Raw genomic sequence first — 19,870 nt, forward strand, 5'->3', positions numbered from 1 at the left:
AAAAGAGTTGATGTTGTGTCCTCATGACCCTTCAACAACTGAGTGAATCTTAGGAAAGGGGTGAAATATAGCAAGCTGACACGATCGGTCTACCGGGACAGTTCTGTTTGTGGATTTTGGGTAGGAAACAGAACTTCTTCAAGGTAGGCATTTCTTGAAGAGGAGTGACAGTCAATTAAACAAAGAGATAAAAACAAAAAACTGCGGATGCTGGAAATCCAAAACAAAAACAGAATTACCTGGAAAAACTCAGCAGGTCCGGCAGCATCGGCGGAGAAGAAAAGAGTTGACGTTGTGTCCTCATGACCCTTCAACAGAACTGAGTGAATCTTAGGAAAGGGGTGAAGTATAGCAAGCTGACACGATCGGTCTACCGGGACAGTTCTGTTTGTGGATTTTGGGTAGGAAACAGAACTTCTTCAAGGTAGGCATTCCTTGAAGAGGAGTGGCAGTCAATTAAACTGTCAGTCACCATCAGTGGTGCATTCCCCACAGTAACACCTCTACCAGAGTCCACTTGCCAACCAATCAGCACACTCTTCACATACAGTATAAATTGTTGTTTTCCCCCTTATATTGGTATTCTTGTGAAGCGTGCAAGATGAAAAACTCAGACATTTTTTTTTCTGCCATACACAAATTTGTGTCCACATCATTGAATATAAATAAAGGTTTACTGATAAATAAGTAAACAAGACATTAAATTCAGGTGTTTAATTCCTTATTTAAATTCCCTAAATTTTTATTCATGATTTTGAACAAAGGCATATGACGGTAAGTGGAAATAGTTTACATTCATATTTCTGTACAATAGTTCTTTCCATTAAAATTCTTGCACTCAGCTAATAGATGTTTTAACAATTTCATTTATTGATACATTTTATGTACATAATTTTCTAGTTTCCTACATTTGTCAAATCACTGATCTACAAATATTTGTGATAAATGTAGTGCTTCACGGTTAACTTAAAATACAAAACACCCAATTGAAAGCAGTTTTTCGTTCTGCTGTTAAAATGCAATTCGCAATGCTTAATTCAACAATTGGTTTAAAATTATCTTTAGTAACTGCTGAAATGAAAACAAAGGTGGATAGCACCTTTATTAAAAAAAACAAAGGAATGCACCTAAATCTGCCAGTGTACTTTACATTTAAAATGAGTACTGACAATATGCCAGAATTACATCATTCCATAGGCTCAAATTAGTAGACTCAATAGCATTTTTTGAAAACAGCAATACACAATATGGGAACCATGTATTTTGAATGTTCTGATCTTAGAAACAATTGTATTAAATTTTAATAGTTTAAAATTATGTTTGTGTAGCTTATATTTCATATTGCAATTAAGGGTACTTAAATATCAGTTATATTCAACATATTGAAATTATAATTTAGAAGATTTTTATAGAAGAAATTGCCTTAAAAAAATTGGACAAGACATATTAATGAATTTTCCCAGGAACAGAACACCGAGAAATAAAATACAAAATGCTGTTTAACTTCACCAAATTTTTCCTATGAAAATCAATGAACATTATTTTGGGAAATACACCAGGATGCTTCAGCTTTTTAAAATGGCAACAGCTTTTCAATGTTTATTGAATACTATGGGATGAACATCCATTCAGCCAGAAGACATGTAATTAGCATAGCAATATAAAGTGTATTCAAAGGATTGCAATTATATCCACAGCTTGGAAATCTGACAGCCATTGATGGATGACAAAGCAGCAGTTGATTTTACTCTGGCCCTCCACGCTGTAAAACAAAAATTTGGTAATAAGTGTGAAGTTAAACATAATCCAACAATATGCTCAATTAAGGCATACTAAGATATGCACAGTGCAGTAGTGGTCACCATATTAAAAAAAAGGATATTGAAGCACTGGAGAGGATGCAGAGAACATTTATAAGAATGATACCAGATTAGCGTGGATGTACATATCAGGGAAGGATTTTTTTAATTTTAAATTCATTCATGGGATGTGAGTGCCGCTGTAGTAGGCCAGCATTTATTCCACGTCCCTAACTGCCAGAGATGGTGGTGGTGAACTGCCTTCTTGAACCTCTGCAGTCCATGTGGTATAGGTACACCCACTGTGCTGTTAGGGAGGGAGCTCCAGGATTTTGACTCAGCTATAGTGAAGGAACGGCGATATATTTCTAAGTCAGGATGGTGAGTGACTTGGAGGGGAACTTCCAACTGCTGGTGTTCCCATGTGTCGGCTGCCCTTGCCCTTCTAGATGGTAGAGGTCATGAGTTTGGAAGGTGCTGTGTCGGAAGGCTTGATGAGTTCCTGCAGTGCATCTTGTAGATGGTACACACTGCTGCCACTGTGTGTCGGTGATGGAGGGAGTGAATGTTTGTGGATGGGTGTCGATCAAGCAAGCTGCTTTATCCTGGATGGTGTTGTGGGAGCTGCACTCATCCAGACAAGTGGGAAAGTATTCCATCACACTCCTGAGTTGCACCTTGTAGATGGTGGACAGGGTTTGGGGAGTCAGCTGGTGAGTTACTCGCCATAGGATTCCTAGCCTCTGACCTGCTTATGCAGCCACAGTATTTGTATTGCTGCTCCAGTTCAGCTTTTCATCAATGGTAATCTCCAGGATGTACATGTAGGGGATTCAGTGATGATAACCCCATTGAATGTCAAAAGGCGATGGTTAGATTCTCTCGTTGGAGGTGGTCATTGCCTGAGACTTGTGTGGCATGAATGTTACTTGCCACTTGTCAGCCCAAGCCTGGATATTATTCAGGTCTTGCTGCATTTGGACATGGACTGCTTCCTTGGATCGACAGACTAGGTTTCTTTTGAAAAGAGAAGACTGATCTAACAGAAGTCTTTAAAATTATGAAAGTTTTTGACAGAGCGGAGACAGAGAATGTTTCCTCTTGTGGGGAAGGGCATAACTAGAGCTCTCCAACAATTAACATAAGATAGTCAGAAGAGCCATTCTTTGGGTGAAGTTAAGAATGTGGAATTCACTACCAGAGGTAGTGGCTGAAGCAAATAATATAGATACATTTAAGGGCAAAGTAAACAAGCTTAAGGGAGAAGGAAATAGATAGTCAAGATGGTAAATTTAGATGAGTAGAGATGAGGAGCATAAAAACCAGAATGGACTGGTTAAGCTGAATGGCCTGTTGTGTGCCATATATCCTAAGTAATCCTACATATGTAAAATTCCATGTTGATAAGTTCTAGAGAAAAATAAATTATATGTTTTTAGATTGGTTTATGAACTTGGAATATTTGATATATTGACTTCACTATAATATGAAAGGACATGGGACCTGGCTTAAATTGTTGACATATTGAGATTTCCGTTTCTTTCCGAGTGATCCTCAACCTAATTCTCTAGTTCAGAGAAGCTCTCTATATTTTCTACATATATGATGCGAGGTATTCCAAAACCCGATCCAACATGTATTTATTTTCTTAAGCCTCCTCTTCCACTCCAGTGCCAAACTGCAATTCTTCCCTACCTGACTCTAGATCAGATAATGGAGACTGGCAGATTGGGATCAGATTGGAGAGTCCAACAAAATGGTGCTAGAGTCAGAGTAGGAGGCCAAAAACACATGCCATTGAAGCAGGTTTAAAATAGATGTAAAGTACCTATGTCAAAGGCAATCTGTTAGAGCTTGGGACCAGAGGTGAAAAGTCCAGGTGAGCAAAAAAGGGCAAAAAATTTTGATGCTTTACTTTGCAAGCATAAGTAAGTCAATGCAATTTAATGTTGAAAAGCAAAACAAGTCAATGTGAACATAATCAAATGCAATATGATTAAGTTGAATACTTACCATATATATTGTAGATTTTAAATACAATATAAAAAGTTGCTACAATGAATGATATCTTAATTATTTTCAGCCACTTGTGTAACAATATGAACCGATTTTCCTATCAAGTTCAAATTTTCATAATTGTTCCGCAGATGCAAACTACACTTTCACTACAGAGCTAAAAATTATATGCAGTGAATCACATCATGGAGAACAGGTACATAAATGTCAGACCATGCTGACTAATATTTGAACCTTGTGATGAAATCATAAAAGATAAAGTAATACATTATGTATTGTATACAATGATTTTCAAGAGTTTGATGAGATGTCAGTTTGATAAACGGCAGATAAGAGACTGAGGCAGTTATACAGGGAATGTAGCAGAGAGGTTAGAAGTGTAAATGGTTGTTTCCCAGATTAGTCGGATGTGGATAGTGGTGTGACCCCGAGATCTCTCTGGGGCTTTCTTTTGTACAAATGGTTACACATAGGCCAGAGTAATGATATCAAAGTTTACAGGAAAGGATGAACAGATTGAGTATTTACCGACTAATCCCACATCCCCACCCTTCCAATACATTCTTTTATATTCCTTCTCAAGTGCTATCCACAAGAACATAAGAGACAGGAGTGGGCCAAACAGCCCTTCAAGCCTGCTCTGCCATTCAATATCATGGCTGTTCTTGAGCTTCAAATCCACTTTTCCACCCGCTCCTTATTTCTCTCGATTCCCTGAAAGACCAAAAATCTATCTATATCTATCCCAGCCAGAAATATATTCAATGAAGCATCCACAACACTCGAGTAGAGAATTCCAAATATTCACAACCCTTTGATTGAAGAAATTTCTCCTTATCTTAATCCTAAATGATTGACCCCTTATTCTGAGACTGTAACCCCATGATCTAGGATCGACATCCAGCAGAAACCACTTCGTCTACCCTCTCAAGCCCCTTGACAATCTTGTATGTTTCAATTAGATCACCTCTCATTTTGCTAAACTCAAGAGAACATAGGCCCAGTTTACTCAGTCTCTCATCACCAGACAACTCTCTCAGCCAAGGTGACCAATCTAGTGACCTTCGCTGTACTGTCTCTAATGCAATTATTTCCTTTCTTAAATATGGAATCTAAAACCGTACAAAATATTCACTTATTCGCTTGAATTTGCAACAGCCTGATCTGAGATAGCATTTCAATGAGTTGCCTATTGCTTTCTGCAGCTTACTGAAGTTCAGGCCCAAGGCACAGTGTCAGCAGAGCCACAGTTCTCACCACTTAGGCAAGGATTAATCCCTGCCTGCTCCCCCTGCCCCCGAACATACACACATTTTCTAAGCTTTGGGCTATATACGCAAGTGAAACTTGCACCAGAAAAGTAACATTTCATCAAGATGGTGCAGACTCACCTGAATGTACTCCATTTCTTCTACTGGCACTGGTTGCCTTCTGTATTTCTGTGGTAGAGATCTTACTATTTCTACAGTGTCACGTGGACCAGACAGTTGGCTAACAGGTACAGAGACTGAGCCTGGTGATGTTGATTGCTGTCCCTGGATTGAATTTGACAGTACCTGATGATTCGTCGATTTGGGAACTTCATACACTATAAAGTGAATACAAGAATTTAAAATTTTGCTGAAACTACATTATAATGAAAGAATACACACTGTACAGCATGCATATGCTATTCACAACTCTTAAAATAATGAAGCCGTCCATGTCTGCATGTAGCAAGATGTAGGCAATATTCAGGTATGGGCTGATAAGTGTCAAGTAACATCCATGCCACACAAATGCCAGGCAACAGCTTTTGCCAATAAGAGAGTATCTAATCACCTCGCTTTGACATCTAACAGGATTACCATTACTGAATTCCCTTATTGACGGAACACATTCTACTTGCAGCTCCAACACTCAAGATGCTCAACAGCATCAAGGACAATGCAGCCCACTTGATTGGGATGGCGGCGGTGCAGTGGTAATGATACTGGATTAGTAACCGAGGCCCAGGCTAATGCTCTGGGGACACCAGTTCAAATCCCACCATGGTAACTGGTGGAATTTAAAGTCAATAATTAATAAATTTGGATATTAAAAACTAGTCTCAGTAATGGTGACCATGAAACTACCAAATTGTTTGGCTCACCAATGCCACACACACACACACACACACACACACACACACACACACACAAATCTCCCCCCATCATCATTTCCTAGTACCTGGTCCTTCCCAAATGTCAAATACCCTTGAATATTTAGACCCTAGCCTTGATCTGCTTGCAACCACGTCCTGAAATGGCTATCAGGTCATACATATTTATGTCTATTTGTGCTATTAATTCATCCATTTTGTTATGAATGCTGCATGCACTCAGATACAGAACTTTTACTATTGCCATTTTAACATTCTTATAAACTGACCTTATCTGCTGGTGTAGTCTTAGGTCTATATACTCTGTCCCTTCCTACCACATTCTGGTTATTACCCATATTGCTACCCTGCTCTAATGCCTTGTCCTCCCTCTTTAATTTACCACATCTTCCCTCACATGATCCCCATCCCATTTAGTTTAAAGCCCTCTTTACTGCCCCAGGTATACAACTCACCAGAATACTGGTTGGAGTCATACCTGGCACAAAGGAAAACGGTTGAGGCTAATCATCTCTCAGTCCCAGGGCAGTGCTGCAGGAGAATCTCCAGGTATTGTCTTAATATTATTTAAAAAATTCTTTCACAGGCTGCTTCAATGACCTTCCCTCCACTGTAAAGCAGAAGTGGGGATGTTCGCTGACGATCGCACAATGTTCAGCACCATTCACAGCTCCTCAGTTACTGAGGCAGTCCATGTCCTTATGCAGCAAGGCCTGGACATCATTCAAGCTCGGGCTGATAAGTGCCAAGTAACATTCATGCCACACAAGTGCCAGATAACCACCATCTCCAACAAGAGAGAATCTAACCATCGCTGCTTGACATTCAATGACATTACCATCACCAAATCTCCCATTATCAACATCTTAGGGGTTACCATTGATCAGAAACCAAACTGGCCCAGCCATATAAGTACTGTGGTTGCAAAAGCAGATCAGAGGCTGGAAAATCTGCACATGTATCCACTTTGATTCCCCAAACCCTATCCAACATCTACAAGGCACAAGGCAGAGTGTGATGGAATATTACCACTTGCCTGGATGAGTATGGATCCACTCAACACCACTCAAGCAGCTTGGCACAATCCAGGACAAAGCAGCCTGCTTGATCAGTACACCACCTACAACCTTAAACAATTACTCCCTCCAACACTGACAGCGGTAAGAGTGTGCACCGTATACAAGATGCACTGCAGCAACTCACCAAGCCTCCTTCAAAAGCAACTTCCAAACCTGTGGCCCCCTACTACATAGAAGGACAAGGGCAGCAGAAGCATGGGAACATCACCACGTGGAAGTTCCTCTCCACGCCACACACCACCATGACTCAGATCTATATTCCTTCACTGTTCTTGGATCAAAATGCTGGGACTCCATTCCTAATAGCATTGTGGCTATACCTACATCAGATAGACTGCAGCAGTTCAAGAAGATGGCTCCCCACCACCTTCTCCAGGGCAATTAGGGATGGTCAGTGACACTCATCCCATTGAAGAATAAAAAAGCAAAAGTGCAGCAGTGATAAAGGGAGTTAAGGTTTAAGGTGGTGGCTAGGATGCCAGTGTGTGCCATCTATAATCTGCAGCAACTCACCAAACTTCTTCAACAGCACCTCATATGCCTGTGATGCTTATTTCATAATCATACTGCTTCCCATTCCTTAGGGCTTATGTTTTGAATTTAGAACCTCAGACACCAACAGCTTGAGACAGTAGGATGTTCATACCTAATAATAGAACATCTTAATATCCATGATTAGGGCTCTACAATTTTCCAAGAATGAAAAAAATTTGTACTTTTAAATCTTACTGTGGATATTATAACAAAATATATTTACACATTGTTTTGTGCAACATCCATTAACAGTAAATGACAAAATGTAGTAAATAACACTTCCTATACTGCACTCTATTGAGGTTACATTTGTTGACTGGACAGTTCCTGTAAGCAGTTGTTCTATTCCAATCTGGAATATGACCAAGTGTATTGATAAATAATGGTATTGTTCAATTTATTTTAAATATCCATCACAAAAATCATCTACTTCTACCTCTTAAATGTTGAGGTCTCCACCCTTGCTGCAGTTTATCCCCGACTGAAATTCGCAACCATGCTTTTGTTAGCTCCTGGCCAGCATCCCATCTTACGCTGTCCATAAACTTGATCTCATCCAAAGCTCCACTGTCCACATCAAGTCTCACTCACCCATCACTCCTGTGCCTAGTGACATACATTGGCTTCCATTCCACCAATGCCTTAATATTAAAGTTCTCATCTTCAAATCATACCATGGCATTGCCCCTCACCTCATGTGTGACCTCCTTCAACCATCGGAAAACTCTGTTCCTCCAACTTCGGCCTTTTGTGTATCCCCAACTTCCTCTGCCTTACTCACTGGCATTACTCTTTAACAGACTTCGGACTGGTGTAGGTCATTCAAAGATGTCACTAAGCAAATGGGGATATACAACCTGCCCGATAACTTGTGAATGTGCACAGACTATGCAACATCTCCATCAATGTCCATCACTAGAGGAACCCTGCATTGTTGCAGATCTTGCCGAATTCAACAAGGCACAAAAATGTGTCCAGTTCTGGCTTGGCCATGTATAGACTGTCCGTGGACATGATAAGAAGTAGACAACCCATTGGCAGCCATGCAACCAGCCATTTGGGCCTCAGCTCTGGAATTCCCTCTCTTAACCTCTGCACCTTTAAGACCCTGATCAAAATCTCCTCCTTTAATTAAGCTTTTAGTCACCCATCCTAATATGTCCTCCATTGGCTCGGTGTCAACTTTTATCCGCTTACATGCCCGTGACATGCCTTGGGACATTAAAAATGTTATGTAAATACAACAATAAAGGATCTCAAAATTGTATCCCATGGGGTAAAAAAGTAAATACTGTTTCCAACCCCATGGCAATAAACAAAGAATTGAAAATTTAATTGAAATCCACTTACCATTGGGGCGAGGGAAAGCTTTTCTATCTGGGAACCTAATTAACCGCTGATGTGGTTTCACAATCTAGAAGAAATTGGAGAGAAAAAAATTACATATCTTACATGGTCCGTCTTGTAACTCAATCTTCATTAGTGTTGCTCATGACATTTAAGAATTTGCATCATTTTCCTTCACTGGCGCACATTTAAAAGATTTTGCGTTTGGAAAGTTAATCAAATCTCTAACATTAATGCATCAATCCCACGTGAACGAATATTGAAATGTACAGATATTAAAATTTAAGTATTGCCGAAAAAGAGAGACATGTCAAAGCTTTTAGTCTTGCACACATCAGGACACTTCGCAATATCACCAATAAAGGGAATATGACAATTTATACTAAATGAGAGAGTGCCGACTGATTCAAAGTGGAATCTGATTGGTAGAGGCGTTGCCAAGGAGAATGCAGTAATGGTGACTGACAGTTAACTGCCAAACATTGTTTGAAATTTAAATCAGGCAGCTTGACCCTGATTGCTCAGGGCATTGCCTTGAGCAATGAGTCATTAAAATATTAATTGATAATATTAAGTTAATATTTTTCATAGTGTTAAGTATATGAAATAATTTCATAACAGATTCATCAACTCAAGATTTGTGGGAAGAAATCTAGACTGAATAAATGCTTCTCAACTTTTAAATAGGAATTCACAGACATTACTAGTGACTTTTAAGCCTTGCCACAAAAGCCTCTATTTAAAAAGTGAGAACTCAGTTGAGGTTACAAATTCTTAAAATTATATTCTCATCAGAAAAAAGAAAGCTGAAAGGTGATAATGTTTGCTGTTTGTAGGATTGTAAACAAATTTCACCTTATCCAGAACAGTAGAATCAGAAGACACAGCCAAAGAGGGAAAATTGAAAATTAATCTACAGAAGTATTATTTCAATGAGTGGTATATCTGTGGAATGAGCCAAAAAGGCAACAGAATCAGTACTGATTCAGTCAAACACAAATTAGAAAAACTTCTTGGAGAAAATATTTAGGGATATACTATAGTAATTGACTAATCTGAGACATGACATGCTAAACACAGCATGTTTGGGAGGAAAAAGTAACATTAGACATTTGGTTCCCAAAGCTTCCCACCACTGGGAGTTTTCCTCACTTCATGTCTGGGTCTGTAGGAGACTAACTGATAGAGTGTAATTGCCATGATTAATCAAGAACTCTTATCATCACTGAATGGTACCATGCAAGTACCAAGATGGCCCGTCTAATTTGCTTTCTATTGTGGTCTTTCACCTCCAACACCCCTCCCCCCCACCACCATCCCCATAAAGCAGTGCTTACAATATACAAATATTTAAGTAATCTTTACCAAAATAAAACTTTTCAAGTGTTACAAATATCAATCCTGCTCTGAATCCTGCCCAACAACATGCTTGGATGGCTTGGTAATTAAAGGTTAAGATTTTGTGGGGGGGCACACCAGTTGTCTTCTGGGAAGAAGGTGCAAGATATTCATATCTGTAGACAATGGCAGTAGTATCTCTGTGCTGACTCTGCATAGACTCAATCTCCAAGTTTCACAGGGAGGTGTTAGAAATGTCAGGTTTTATAAGTGGAATTAAATTGAGTTTAAAGTATAACCAAGATAGAATGGAATTGGGATAAGTTTTATTCATTCATGGGATGTGGGCTTCGCTGGCTGGGCCAGCATTTTGTTGCCCATCCCTAATTGCCCTTGAGAAGGTGGTGGTGAGCTGCCTTCTTGAACCACTGCAGTCCATGTAGTGTAGGTGCAGCCAGAGTGCTGTTAGGAGAGGCAGATCCAGGATTTTGACCCAGGAACAGTGAAGGAACAGCAATATTTCCAAGTTAGGATGGTGAGAGGCTTGGAGGGGAGCTTCCAGGTGGTGGTGTTCCCATCTATCTGCTGCCCATGTCCTTCTAGATGATAGTGGTCATGGATTTGAAAGGTGTTGTCTCAGGAGGCTTGGCAAGTTGCACTCAGCTTTGTAGATTGAGGACAGCTTTGGGGAGTCAGGAGGTGAGTTACTTGTGCAGGAATATTGTCAAAGCCCATAGCCTCTGCAGTATCCTGTGCCTTCAGGCATTTCTTGACATCACGTGGAATGAATCGAATTGTTTGAAGCTTGGCATCTGTGATGCTGGGGAGCTCTGGTGGAGGCCAAGACGGATCATCCACTCCGCACTTCTGGCTGAAGATTGTTCCAAATGCTTCAGCTTTATCCTTTGCACTGATGTGCTGGGCTCCCCCATCATTTGAGGATGGGGATATTTGTGGAGCCTCCTCCTCCAGTCAACTGTTAATTATCCACCACCATTCTAGACTGGATGTGGCAGGACTGCAGAGCTTAGATCTGATCCTTTGGTTGTGGAATCACTTAGCTCTATCACTTGCTGCTTATGCTGTTTGGCACGCATATAGTCCAGTTTTATCGCTTCACCAGGTTGACACGTCATTTTTAGGTATGCCTGGTACTGCTCCTGGCATGCCCTCTGCACTCTTAGTTGAACTAGGGCTGATCCCCTGGCTTAGTGGTAATGATAGAGTGAGGGATATGCCAGGCCATGAGCTTACAGATTGCAATCGAGTACAATTCTGCTGTTGATGGCTCAGTATCTCTGTAAATGCCCAGCTGAGTTGCTAGATCTGTTCAAAGTGTATCCCATTTAGTACAGTGGTAACACCACATAATGCAATGGAGGGTATCCTTAAGGTGAAGGCAGTACTTCTCCACAAGGACTGTGCAGTGGTCCCTCCCACCAATACTGTCATGGGCAGATGCATCTGAGGCAGACAGATTGGTGAGAATGAGGTCAAATATGTTTTTCCCTCTTGTTGGTTCCCTCACCACCAGCCACAGGCCCAGTATAACAGTTATGTCTTTTAGGACTAAGCCAGCCCTGTCGGTGGTGGTGCTACCGAGCCGCTCCTGGTGACGGACATTGAAGTCCCCCATGCAGAGTACATTCTGTGCCCTTGCCATCCTCAGTGCTTCCTCCAAATGGTGTTTAACATGGAGGATGATTCATCAGCTGTGAGGGGACCGTATGTAGTAATCAGCAGGTTTCCTTGCCCATGTTTGACCTGAAGCCATGAGACTTCATGGGTCTGGAGTCGATGTTCAGGACTCCCAGGGCAACTCCCTCTTGACTATATACCACTGTGCCACCTCCTCTGCTGGATCTGTCCTGCTGGTGAGACAGGACATACCTAAGGATGGTGATGGTGGCTTCTGGGACATTATCTGTAAGGTCTGATTCCATGAGTATGACTATGTCTAGTGACTAGTCTGAGAGACAGCTCTCCCAATTTTGGCACAAGCCTCCAGATGTTGGTAAGGAGGACTCTGCAGGGTCGACAGGGCCGAGTTTGCCATTGTAATTTCCGATGCCTAGGTCGATACAAAGTGGTCCGTCTGGTTTCACTTCCTCCTGGACGTGTTTTTAAGCGGTTTGATACAACAGAGTGGTTTTCTAGGCCGTTTCAGAAGGTATTTTAAGAGTCAGCCACATTGTTGTTGGTATGGAGTCACATGTAGGCCAGGCCAGGTAAGGACAGCAGATTTCCTTCCCTAAAGGTCATTGGCGAACCAGACATGTTTTTACAACAATCAACATGGTTTCAAGATCATCATTAGACTCTTAATTTCAGATATTTTATTGAATTCAAATTCTACCATCTGTCATGATGAGATTCGAATCTGTGTCACCTGAGCGTTATCCTGGATCTCTGGATTACTAATCTAGTGACATTCCCACTATGCCACCACCTCCCCAGAAAGGCCAAATGGCATTTTTATCTGCATACAAGGCCCATATAATTCATGTGCCATGGGCTTTAGGAAGGAATAGTCCACAGGAAGCCATTATAAGATCAGGATGCAGGTTTTTCTAAGATACCCTGAAACTCAGATGCAGTCAGTCTGCAGACACCTTAGAGAAAGCAACAAGGGCAAGCCTTCACCAGGCAGAATGCTGGTGGGAGCTCATTCTCAGAAGAGACCAAGTCTGTAAGGATTTTTTTTTTAAAAAAAGGCTGGAAGCTTCCCCTAGCTTTGGTTTGAGGGAGGAATCTCCAGGGTATCCCTCACCATAAGTCAACTCGGGAATTAAGATTATTGGGCTGGAAAAGAGAAAAGGATGCAAGCCATCCAGAGCTGACAATAGCTTTGGACTGGTTCCTGAAGAATGAAGGGAAAAAAATGTATTTAAAACCTGCTTCCTACATCCGTGGGGCTGAAACACCCCTCCCATGAATCTCAACATCTGCTACATAGATAGAGGGCTTTAGTGAACCAGTTTGATGGGAGAAGCTCGATGTAACATGATATTGCTAACGGAACACAAGTAATAGCTATTACTTTTGTGGAATTCCTAAAACCTGCTGTAGTTGAAAGGATGATTGGCTGTGGCCTTGGAGAACTGTGTCAGGAATTCCAAATTCATGTAAATCACCCAGTAATAGTACAAATTCTTCAGGGAGGAAAAAAGATTGCAGGGTCTTTAAGCATTCAACTGGCTAGAAATGTTCAAGGTGCACTGGCAGATTGATATGAAAGGAAGACATGTGTGTATAAAGCCTTTCACAGCCACTGGATGTCCCAAAATGCTTTATAGCCAATGAAGTACTTCTGAAGTGAAGTGTAGTCACTGTTGTAATATGGGAATCGCAGTGGCCAATTTGCATACAGCAAACTCTGAAAAACAGTAATACGATAACAACCATATAGTATTTTTGTGATAAAAACAAAAAAACTGCGGATGCTGGAAATCCAAAACAAAAACAGAATTACCTGGAAAAACTCAGGTCTGGCAGCATCGGCGGAGAAGAAAAGATTTGATGTTTCGAGTCCTCATAACCAGAAGTTCTGTCGAAGGGTTATGGGGACTCGAAACGTCAACTCTTTTCTTCTCCGCCGATGCTGCCAGACCTGCTGAGTTTTTCCAGGTAATTCTGTTTTTGTTTAGTATTTTTGTGATGTTGATTACAGGATTAATGTTAACTATGGCATCAAGGATAACCCAGCTCTTCTTCAAAATAGTCTCATAGGATCTTTTAAGACCCCCTAAAGGCCCCGGTGGAGGGGAGGGGGCAGAGTTGGGTGCCTGCAGCAAATAAGGCTTCAATTTGACTTCTGAAGTGAAAGTTGGCACCTCCAAGGAGGTATTCCCTTAGTACTCCACTGGAGTATCAGCCTTTTGGATTTTTGCACTCAAAACCTGAATGGGACCTGAATCCACAATCCTCTGACTCAAGAGTTGAGTGCGCTACTGACTGAGCCACAGCTAACACCTGAAGAAATTTATGACTGGTACCAGCTCTATGGTGGGTGAAAATTTAAAATGAATAAGCAATGAAGTAAAAGAAACCAGCAGGAGAGTAAATAAAAATAGGTAGATATGGGTATCAATTTTGACTGAATAGAAGTGACATGGTAAAAGCTTAATCTGGCTCACTTTGCTTTGGGGCTGTTATGTACAGCACATTTTTTTTTTTAAAATCAGCAGAACACCTTGTTACATACAAAAACAAATGCTATGGTTTCCAGCTTGGCTAATTAGAAAACCACAATTAGTTCTGTTTCTGTAGGAAATACATTTATCTGAAGCTCAGTGGAAGGAAAGTACTTGCATTTAAATAGCAACTTTCATGACCTCCAGTCTCTAAAGACCTGTCGAAGGGTCATGAGGACTCGAAACGTCAACTCTTTTCTTCTCCGCCGATGCTGCCAGACCTGCTGAGTTTTTCCAGGTAATTCTGTTTTTGTTTTGGATTTCCAGCATCCGCAGTTTTTTTGTTCCTATCTAAAGACAACTAAGTACTTTTGAAGAGCACAGTTGTAAATGTGGTAGCAAATTTACATCCTGCAAGCTCTTCTATTCAGTAGAAATTGTAATCAGATCATTTGTTTTAGTGATAGTGATTCAGGACTAAATATAGGCTCAAACATCAAGAGAACGCCTACTCTTCTGAAATGGAGCCATGGGATTGTTTACATCCATCTGAGGGGGCAGACAGGGCCCAGTTTAAAGACTGCACCTCCAACAGTGCAGCATTGCATTGACGTGTCAGCCTGGATTACGACCGTATGAAATAAGAGAGGTAGGCCATTCGGCCCCTCGAGCCTGGTCCGCCAGGATCATGTCCCTCAATGCTCTGGAGTGGAGTTTAAATAAATGCAAAACACTTTGTATTTCAGATTTCCAGCATTTGCAAAGTGCTAGAAAAACTCAGGTCTGGCGGCACCAGTGGAGACTCTTGAATGAATCTTCTTCCGAAAATGATGTGGCCACACCCGAGTTTTCCAAAACTTTGTTTTTACATCACGTCCCAATTAAGAACACCAAATTCCACTCGCAAATCAATACTTGTGCTCGCTAATTGGCACCATATAAATAAAAACATAAGAACTAGGAGCAGGAGTAGGCAATTCAGCCCCTCGAGCCTGCCCCGCCATTCATTATGATCATGGCCGATCTCATTTCAGCCTCAACTCCAATTTCCCGCCTTCTCCCAAAACCTTTCAACCTATTACTAATTAAAAATCTGTCTATCTCCTCCTCAAATTTATTCAGTATCCCTGCATCCACTGCACTCTGAGGTAGTGAATTCCACAGATTCACGACCCTTTGCGAAAATTCCTCCTCATCTGAGTTAAATGGGAAACATCCACTCCACGTCTACTTTGTCTATACCCTTTAGCATCTTATATACCTCAATTAGATCTCCTCTCATCCTTCTAAACTCTAGTGAGTATAGGCCTAAACTGCTCAATCTCTCCTCATAAGACAAGCCCCACATCTCTGGAATCAAGCTAGTGAACCTCCTCTGAACCGCCTCCAGTGCAACTACATCTTTCAAGTAAGGGGGCCAAAACTGTGCACAGTACTCCAGGTGCAGTCTCACCAATTCCTTGTACAGTTGCAACAACACTTCCCTATTTTTATACTCTATTCCTTTAGCAATAAGTGCCAAAATTCCATTTGCCTTATTAGCTGCTGTACCTGCATATTAACTTTCGGCGATTTATGCACGAAGACACCCAGATCCCTCTGCATTGAAGCATTCGGAAGTTTCTCTCCATTTAAATAATAAGTCACCTTTTTATTCTTCAGACCAAAATGGATAACCTCACACATTAAACTCCGTCTGCCAAATTTTGGCCCATTCACCTAATCTGTCCATATCCATTTGTAAATTTCTTATTTCTTCATTGCAACTTACTTTCCCACCTATTTTGGTGTCATCTGCAAATTTAGCTATAGTACCTTCTATCCCTGAATCCAAATCATTAATATAGATTGTAAATAGTTGGGGCCCAAGCACCGAACCCTGTGCCACTAGTTACAGCTTGTCATCCAGAAAAAGACCAATTTATCCTGACTCTTTGCTTTCTGTTGGTTAGCCAATCCTCTATCCAAGCTAATATGTTACCCCTAACTCTGTGTGATCTTATCTTGTGTATTAATCTTGTACGCGGCATCTTATCAAAGACCTTCTGGAAGTCTAGATATACGACATCTGCAGGATTCCCATTATCCACTTTGCTTGTCACATCTTCAAAGAACTCTAGCAAATTAGTCAACCATGATTTACTCTTCATAAAACCATGCTGACTCTGATGGATTGCATTTTGACTTTCCAGATGCCCCATTACTACTTGCTTAATAATAGATTCCAACAATTTCCCAACAACAGACGTTAAATTAACTGGTCTATAGTTTCTTACTTTCTGCCTCCCCCCCTTTTTGAATAAGGACGTTATATTACCATTTTTCCAATCCACCGGAACCTTTCCAGGATCCAGGGAATTTTGGGATATTACAGCCAATGCATCCACTATCTCCGCTGCCACTTCCTTTAAGATCCTGGGATGTAGGCCATCAGGTCCTGGGAACTTAGCAAACTATTGGGATTAAAGGGTGACAAGTACTTTTTCTCTGGTGATGGTGATTGTTCTATGTTCCTCCTCTATATCCTCTGCACTACCCTTACTATTGGGGTGGTACACTGTGAAAACTGAGGCAAAATATTGATTAAACGTCTCTGCCATTTCTGCGTTCCCCACTATTAACTCCCCAGTCTCATCTTCCAAGGGACCCCAACATTCACTTTAGCTACTCTCTTTCCTTTTATATATTTGTAGAAGCTTTTGCTATCAGCTTTTACGTTTTACGCTAGTTTTCTTTCATAAATTTACCTTTGCTCTTTTTATTATTTTTTTTAGTAACACTTTGTTGATCTTTAAAAGTTTCCCAATCTTCCAGCCTGCCACTAACCTTTGCAATTTGGTATGCCTTAGATTTTGCCTTTAAGTTATCTTTAACTTCCTTGCTTAGCCATGGATGCTTTGCCCCCCTTACCATCCTTCTTCCTCATTGGGATATACTTTACTTGGGAGGAATTGAATATCTCCCTAAATATCTGCCACCGTTTATCAACTGTCCTACCTTGTAGTCTTCTTGCCCAGTCTGCCCTCATACCTATGTAGATACCTTTGTTTAACTCCAGAACACTAGTGTTGGACTCAAGTTTCTCGCTCCCAAACTGAACTTGAAATTCTATCATGCTATGATCACTCTTCCCTGCAGGATCTTTACTATGAGATCATTAATTAATCCCATCTCATTACACAAAACCAAGTCCAGAATAGCCTGCTTGCTGGTTGGTTCCACAACATATTACTCCAAGAAACAATCCCTAATACACTATAAATTCTCCCTCAAGGCTACCCTTGCCAATTTGATTAGTCCAGTCTATATGCATATTAAAATCACCCATGATTATTGCCGTGCCTTTCTTACATGCTCCCAGTATTTCCTGGTGTATACTGTGCCCTACTGCTGAACTACTGCTTGGGGACCTATAGATTACTCCCACCAGAGACTTCGTTCCCTTGCTATTTCTTATTTTTACCCAGACTGACTCTACGTCTTGCTCTCCAGTGCCTATATCATTCCTCACTATAGCACTGATCTCTTCCTTTACTAACAAAGCTACACCACCTCCTTTTCTTTCCTGCCTATCCTTCTGAAACACTGAGTACCCTTGGATATTCAACTCCCAAACCTGTTCTCCCTGTAACCATGTCTCAGTAATCGCCACCAAATCATACCTATTTATCTATATTTGCACTGTTAACTCCTTAGTGTTATTCCAAATGCTACATGCATTTGGATACAAAGCCTTTAGGTTTGCCCAATTGTTAATTTTCCCTACTCTTAAATGATTCTTTGGTGCAATATGGCATTCACACACTCTATCCCTTCCTTTCACTTTTGGATAGCAATCAACCTCGTCACTATCCTGCACTCTTACCCTCTCCTTAAACTTTGACTTTTTATATTTCTGTGCAACTGAACCCCCCCACTATTTAGTTTAAAGCCCTATCTACAACTCTAGTTAAGCGATTCGCCAGGACACCGGTCCCAGCATGATTCAAGTGGAGCCTGTCCAAACGGAATAGCTCCCTCTTTCCCCAGTACTGGTGCTAATGTCCCATGTATTCGAACCCACTTCTCCCACACCAATCTTTGAGCCACATATTTACCTCTTTAATCTTGTTGACCCTGTGCCAATTAGCTTGTGGCTCAGGTAGTAATCCAGAGATTACCACCTTTTTGGTTCTGTTTTTTAATTTAGCCCCTAGCTGCTTGTATTCTCTCAGCAGAACCTCTTTCCTTCTTCTACCTATATCATTGGTACCTACGTGGACCATGACGACTGGATCATTCCCCTCCAACTCTAAGTTCCTCTGCAGCCCAGATGAGGTATCCTTAACCCTGGCACCAGGTAGGCAACACAGCCTTCGGGACTCTCAACCCTGGCTATAGAGAACAGTATCTATTCCCCTAACTGCACTATCCCTGATTACAACTACATTTCTATTTTCTCCTCCCACTTGAATGGCTCCCTGTACCACAGTGCAATGGGCAGTTGCTCATCCTCCCTAGAGTCCCCACTCTTGTCCACACAGGAAACAAGAATCTCAAACCTGTTGCATAAGGGCAAGGGCTGAGGCTCCTGCAGTGCTACTTCCTGGATCCCTCTACCTGTCTCACTCAGTCACACCCTCCTGTCCCTGACCACTGGCCAAATTTAAGGTAGTTAATCTAAGGGGCGTGACTGTCTCCTGAAACAGTGTCCAAGTATCTCTCCCCCTCCCTGACGTGTTGCAGTGTCCGCAACTCAAGACTCCAGCTCATCAATTCTGAGCCGGAGTTCCTCAAGCAACCAACATTTGCTACAGATGTGGTCACTAGGAACTACAATGGGGTCCACCAGCTCCCACAACACATCAGCTGGCATCTCCATTTTATTTAATTAGTTGGATTAAATATTGGATTATCGAGTCTACTGCAGCAGAATAATTAGCCACAACATATCTTTACAAACTTGTATTGTTCAGGCAGTAGAACTGGCAAACTTGCGACTGATCGGCAATGTGTACAAAGGTGTTGGTGACAGTTCCCCATGTAACCCAATCGCCCTCCAGTGAATGGCCCAGAGTTAACGACCTGGCTTCTGAGGCTCGGACTCGCTGCAAAATTCACCTTTTTCTCGATCTCGGAAACTACCGGCAGACCAGACTGGACTGGATTGGGCTGGATCGGACCAGTGGAGAAGCTAGTGGATCTTGGACAATAAGTGAGTCCCTTCACCGACAAGGGCACGACCTTAATAAAATGTTACACTCAGGGAGGATACGAACAGCCCCGTTGGTACAGCTCCACTGCTGCTGCTTCTCACAGCCGCTAACACCTGATCAGTTTTCCCTGTAAAACAAGTGCGACGCGACCAAAACTAAGAATAGAGGCCTCCGGAGAAGCCACACTCTCCACTCTTACCTGAATGACCCGACCACTAGCCGCCATCTTACTTCCCCACAAGTTCCCCATGGCGACGCTGATTAATATTCACTTCCGGGTTAAAGTTTG

General features: G+C 41.5%; 1 protein-coding gene across 1 annotated transcript; it reads right to left on the reverse strand.

Annotated features, from left to right (window-relative positions):
* Positions 1–704: 704 nt before the first annotated feature.
* On the reverse strand, positions 705–19,870 carry mrps36 (mitochondrial ribosomal protein S36). The gene is made up of 4 exons (XM_041186326.1): positions 19,781–19,870; positions 8,919–8,982; positions 5,207–5,403; positions 705–1,762 (listed from the first exon to the last, which is right to left on the reverse strand). The coding sequence occupies exons 1-4, from the start codon at positions 19,829–19,831 to the stop codon at positions 1,745–1,747; spliced, it is 330 nt and encodes a 109-aa protein (XP_041042260.1). The 5' UTR covers positions 19,832–19,870; the 3' UTR covers positions 705–1,744.

This window comes from Carcharodon carcharias, chromosome 4, assembly GCF_017639515.1.
Source record: "Carcharodon carcharias isolate sCarCar2 chromosome 4, sCarCar2.pri, whole genome shotgun sequence".
Classification (NCBI taxonomy): Eukaryota; Metazoa; Chordata; class Chondrichthyes; order Lamniformes; family Lamnidae; genus Carcharodon; species Carcharodon carcharias.

What these genes read in the sequence shown, in the direction of transcription:
- mrps36 (XM_041186326.1), bottom strand. Translation starts at nt 19,831, where the DNA reads ATGGGGAACTTGTGGGGAAGTAAGATGGCGGCTAGTGGTCGGGTCATT. An exon ending in CTAGTGGTCGGGTCATTCAG is followed by an intron (nt 8,983 to 19,780) that starts GTAAGAGTGGAG and finishes AATTTCTTCTAG; the next exon opens with ATTGTGAAACCACATCAGCG. An exon ending in AGCTTTCCCTCGCCCCAATG is followed by an intron (nt 5,404 to 8,918) that starts GTAAGTGGATTT and finishes TTCACTTTATAG; the next exon opens with TGTATGAAGTTCCCAAATCG.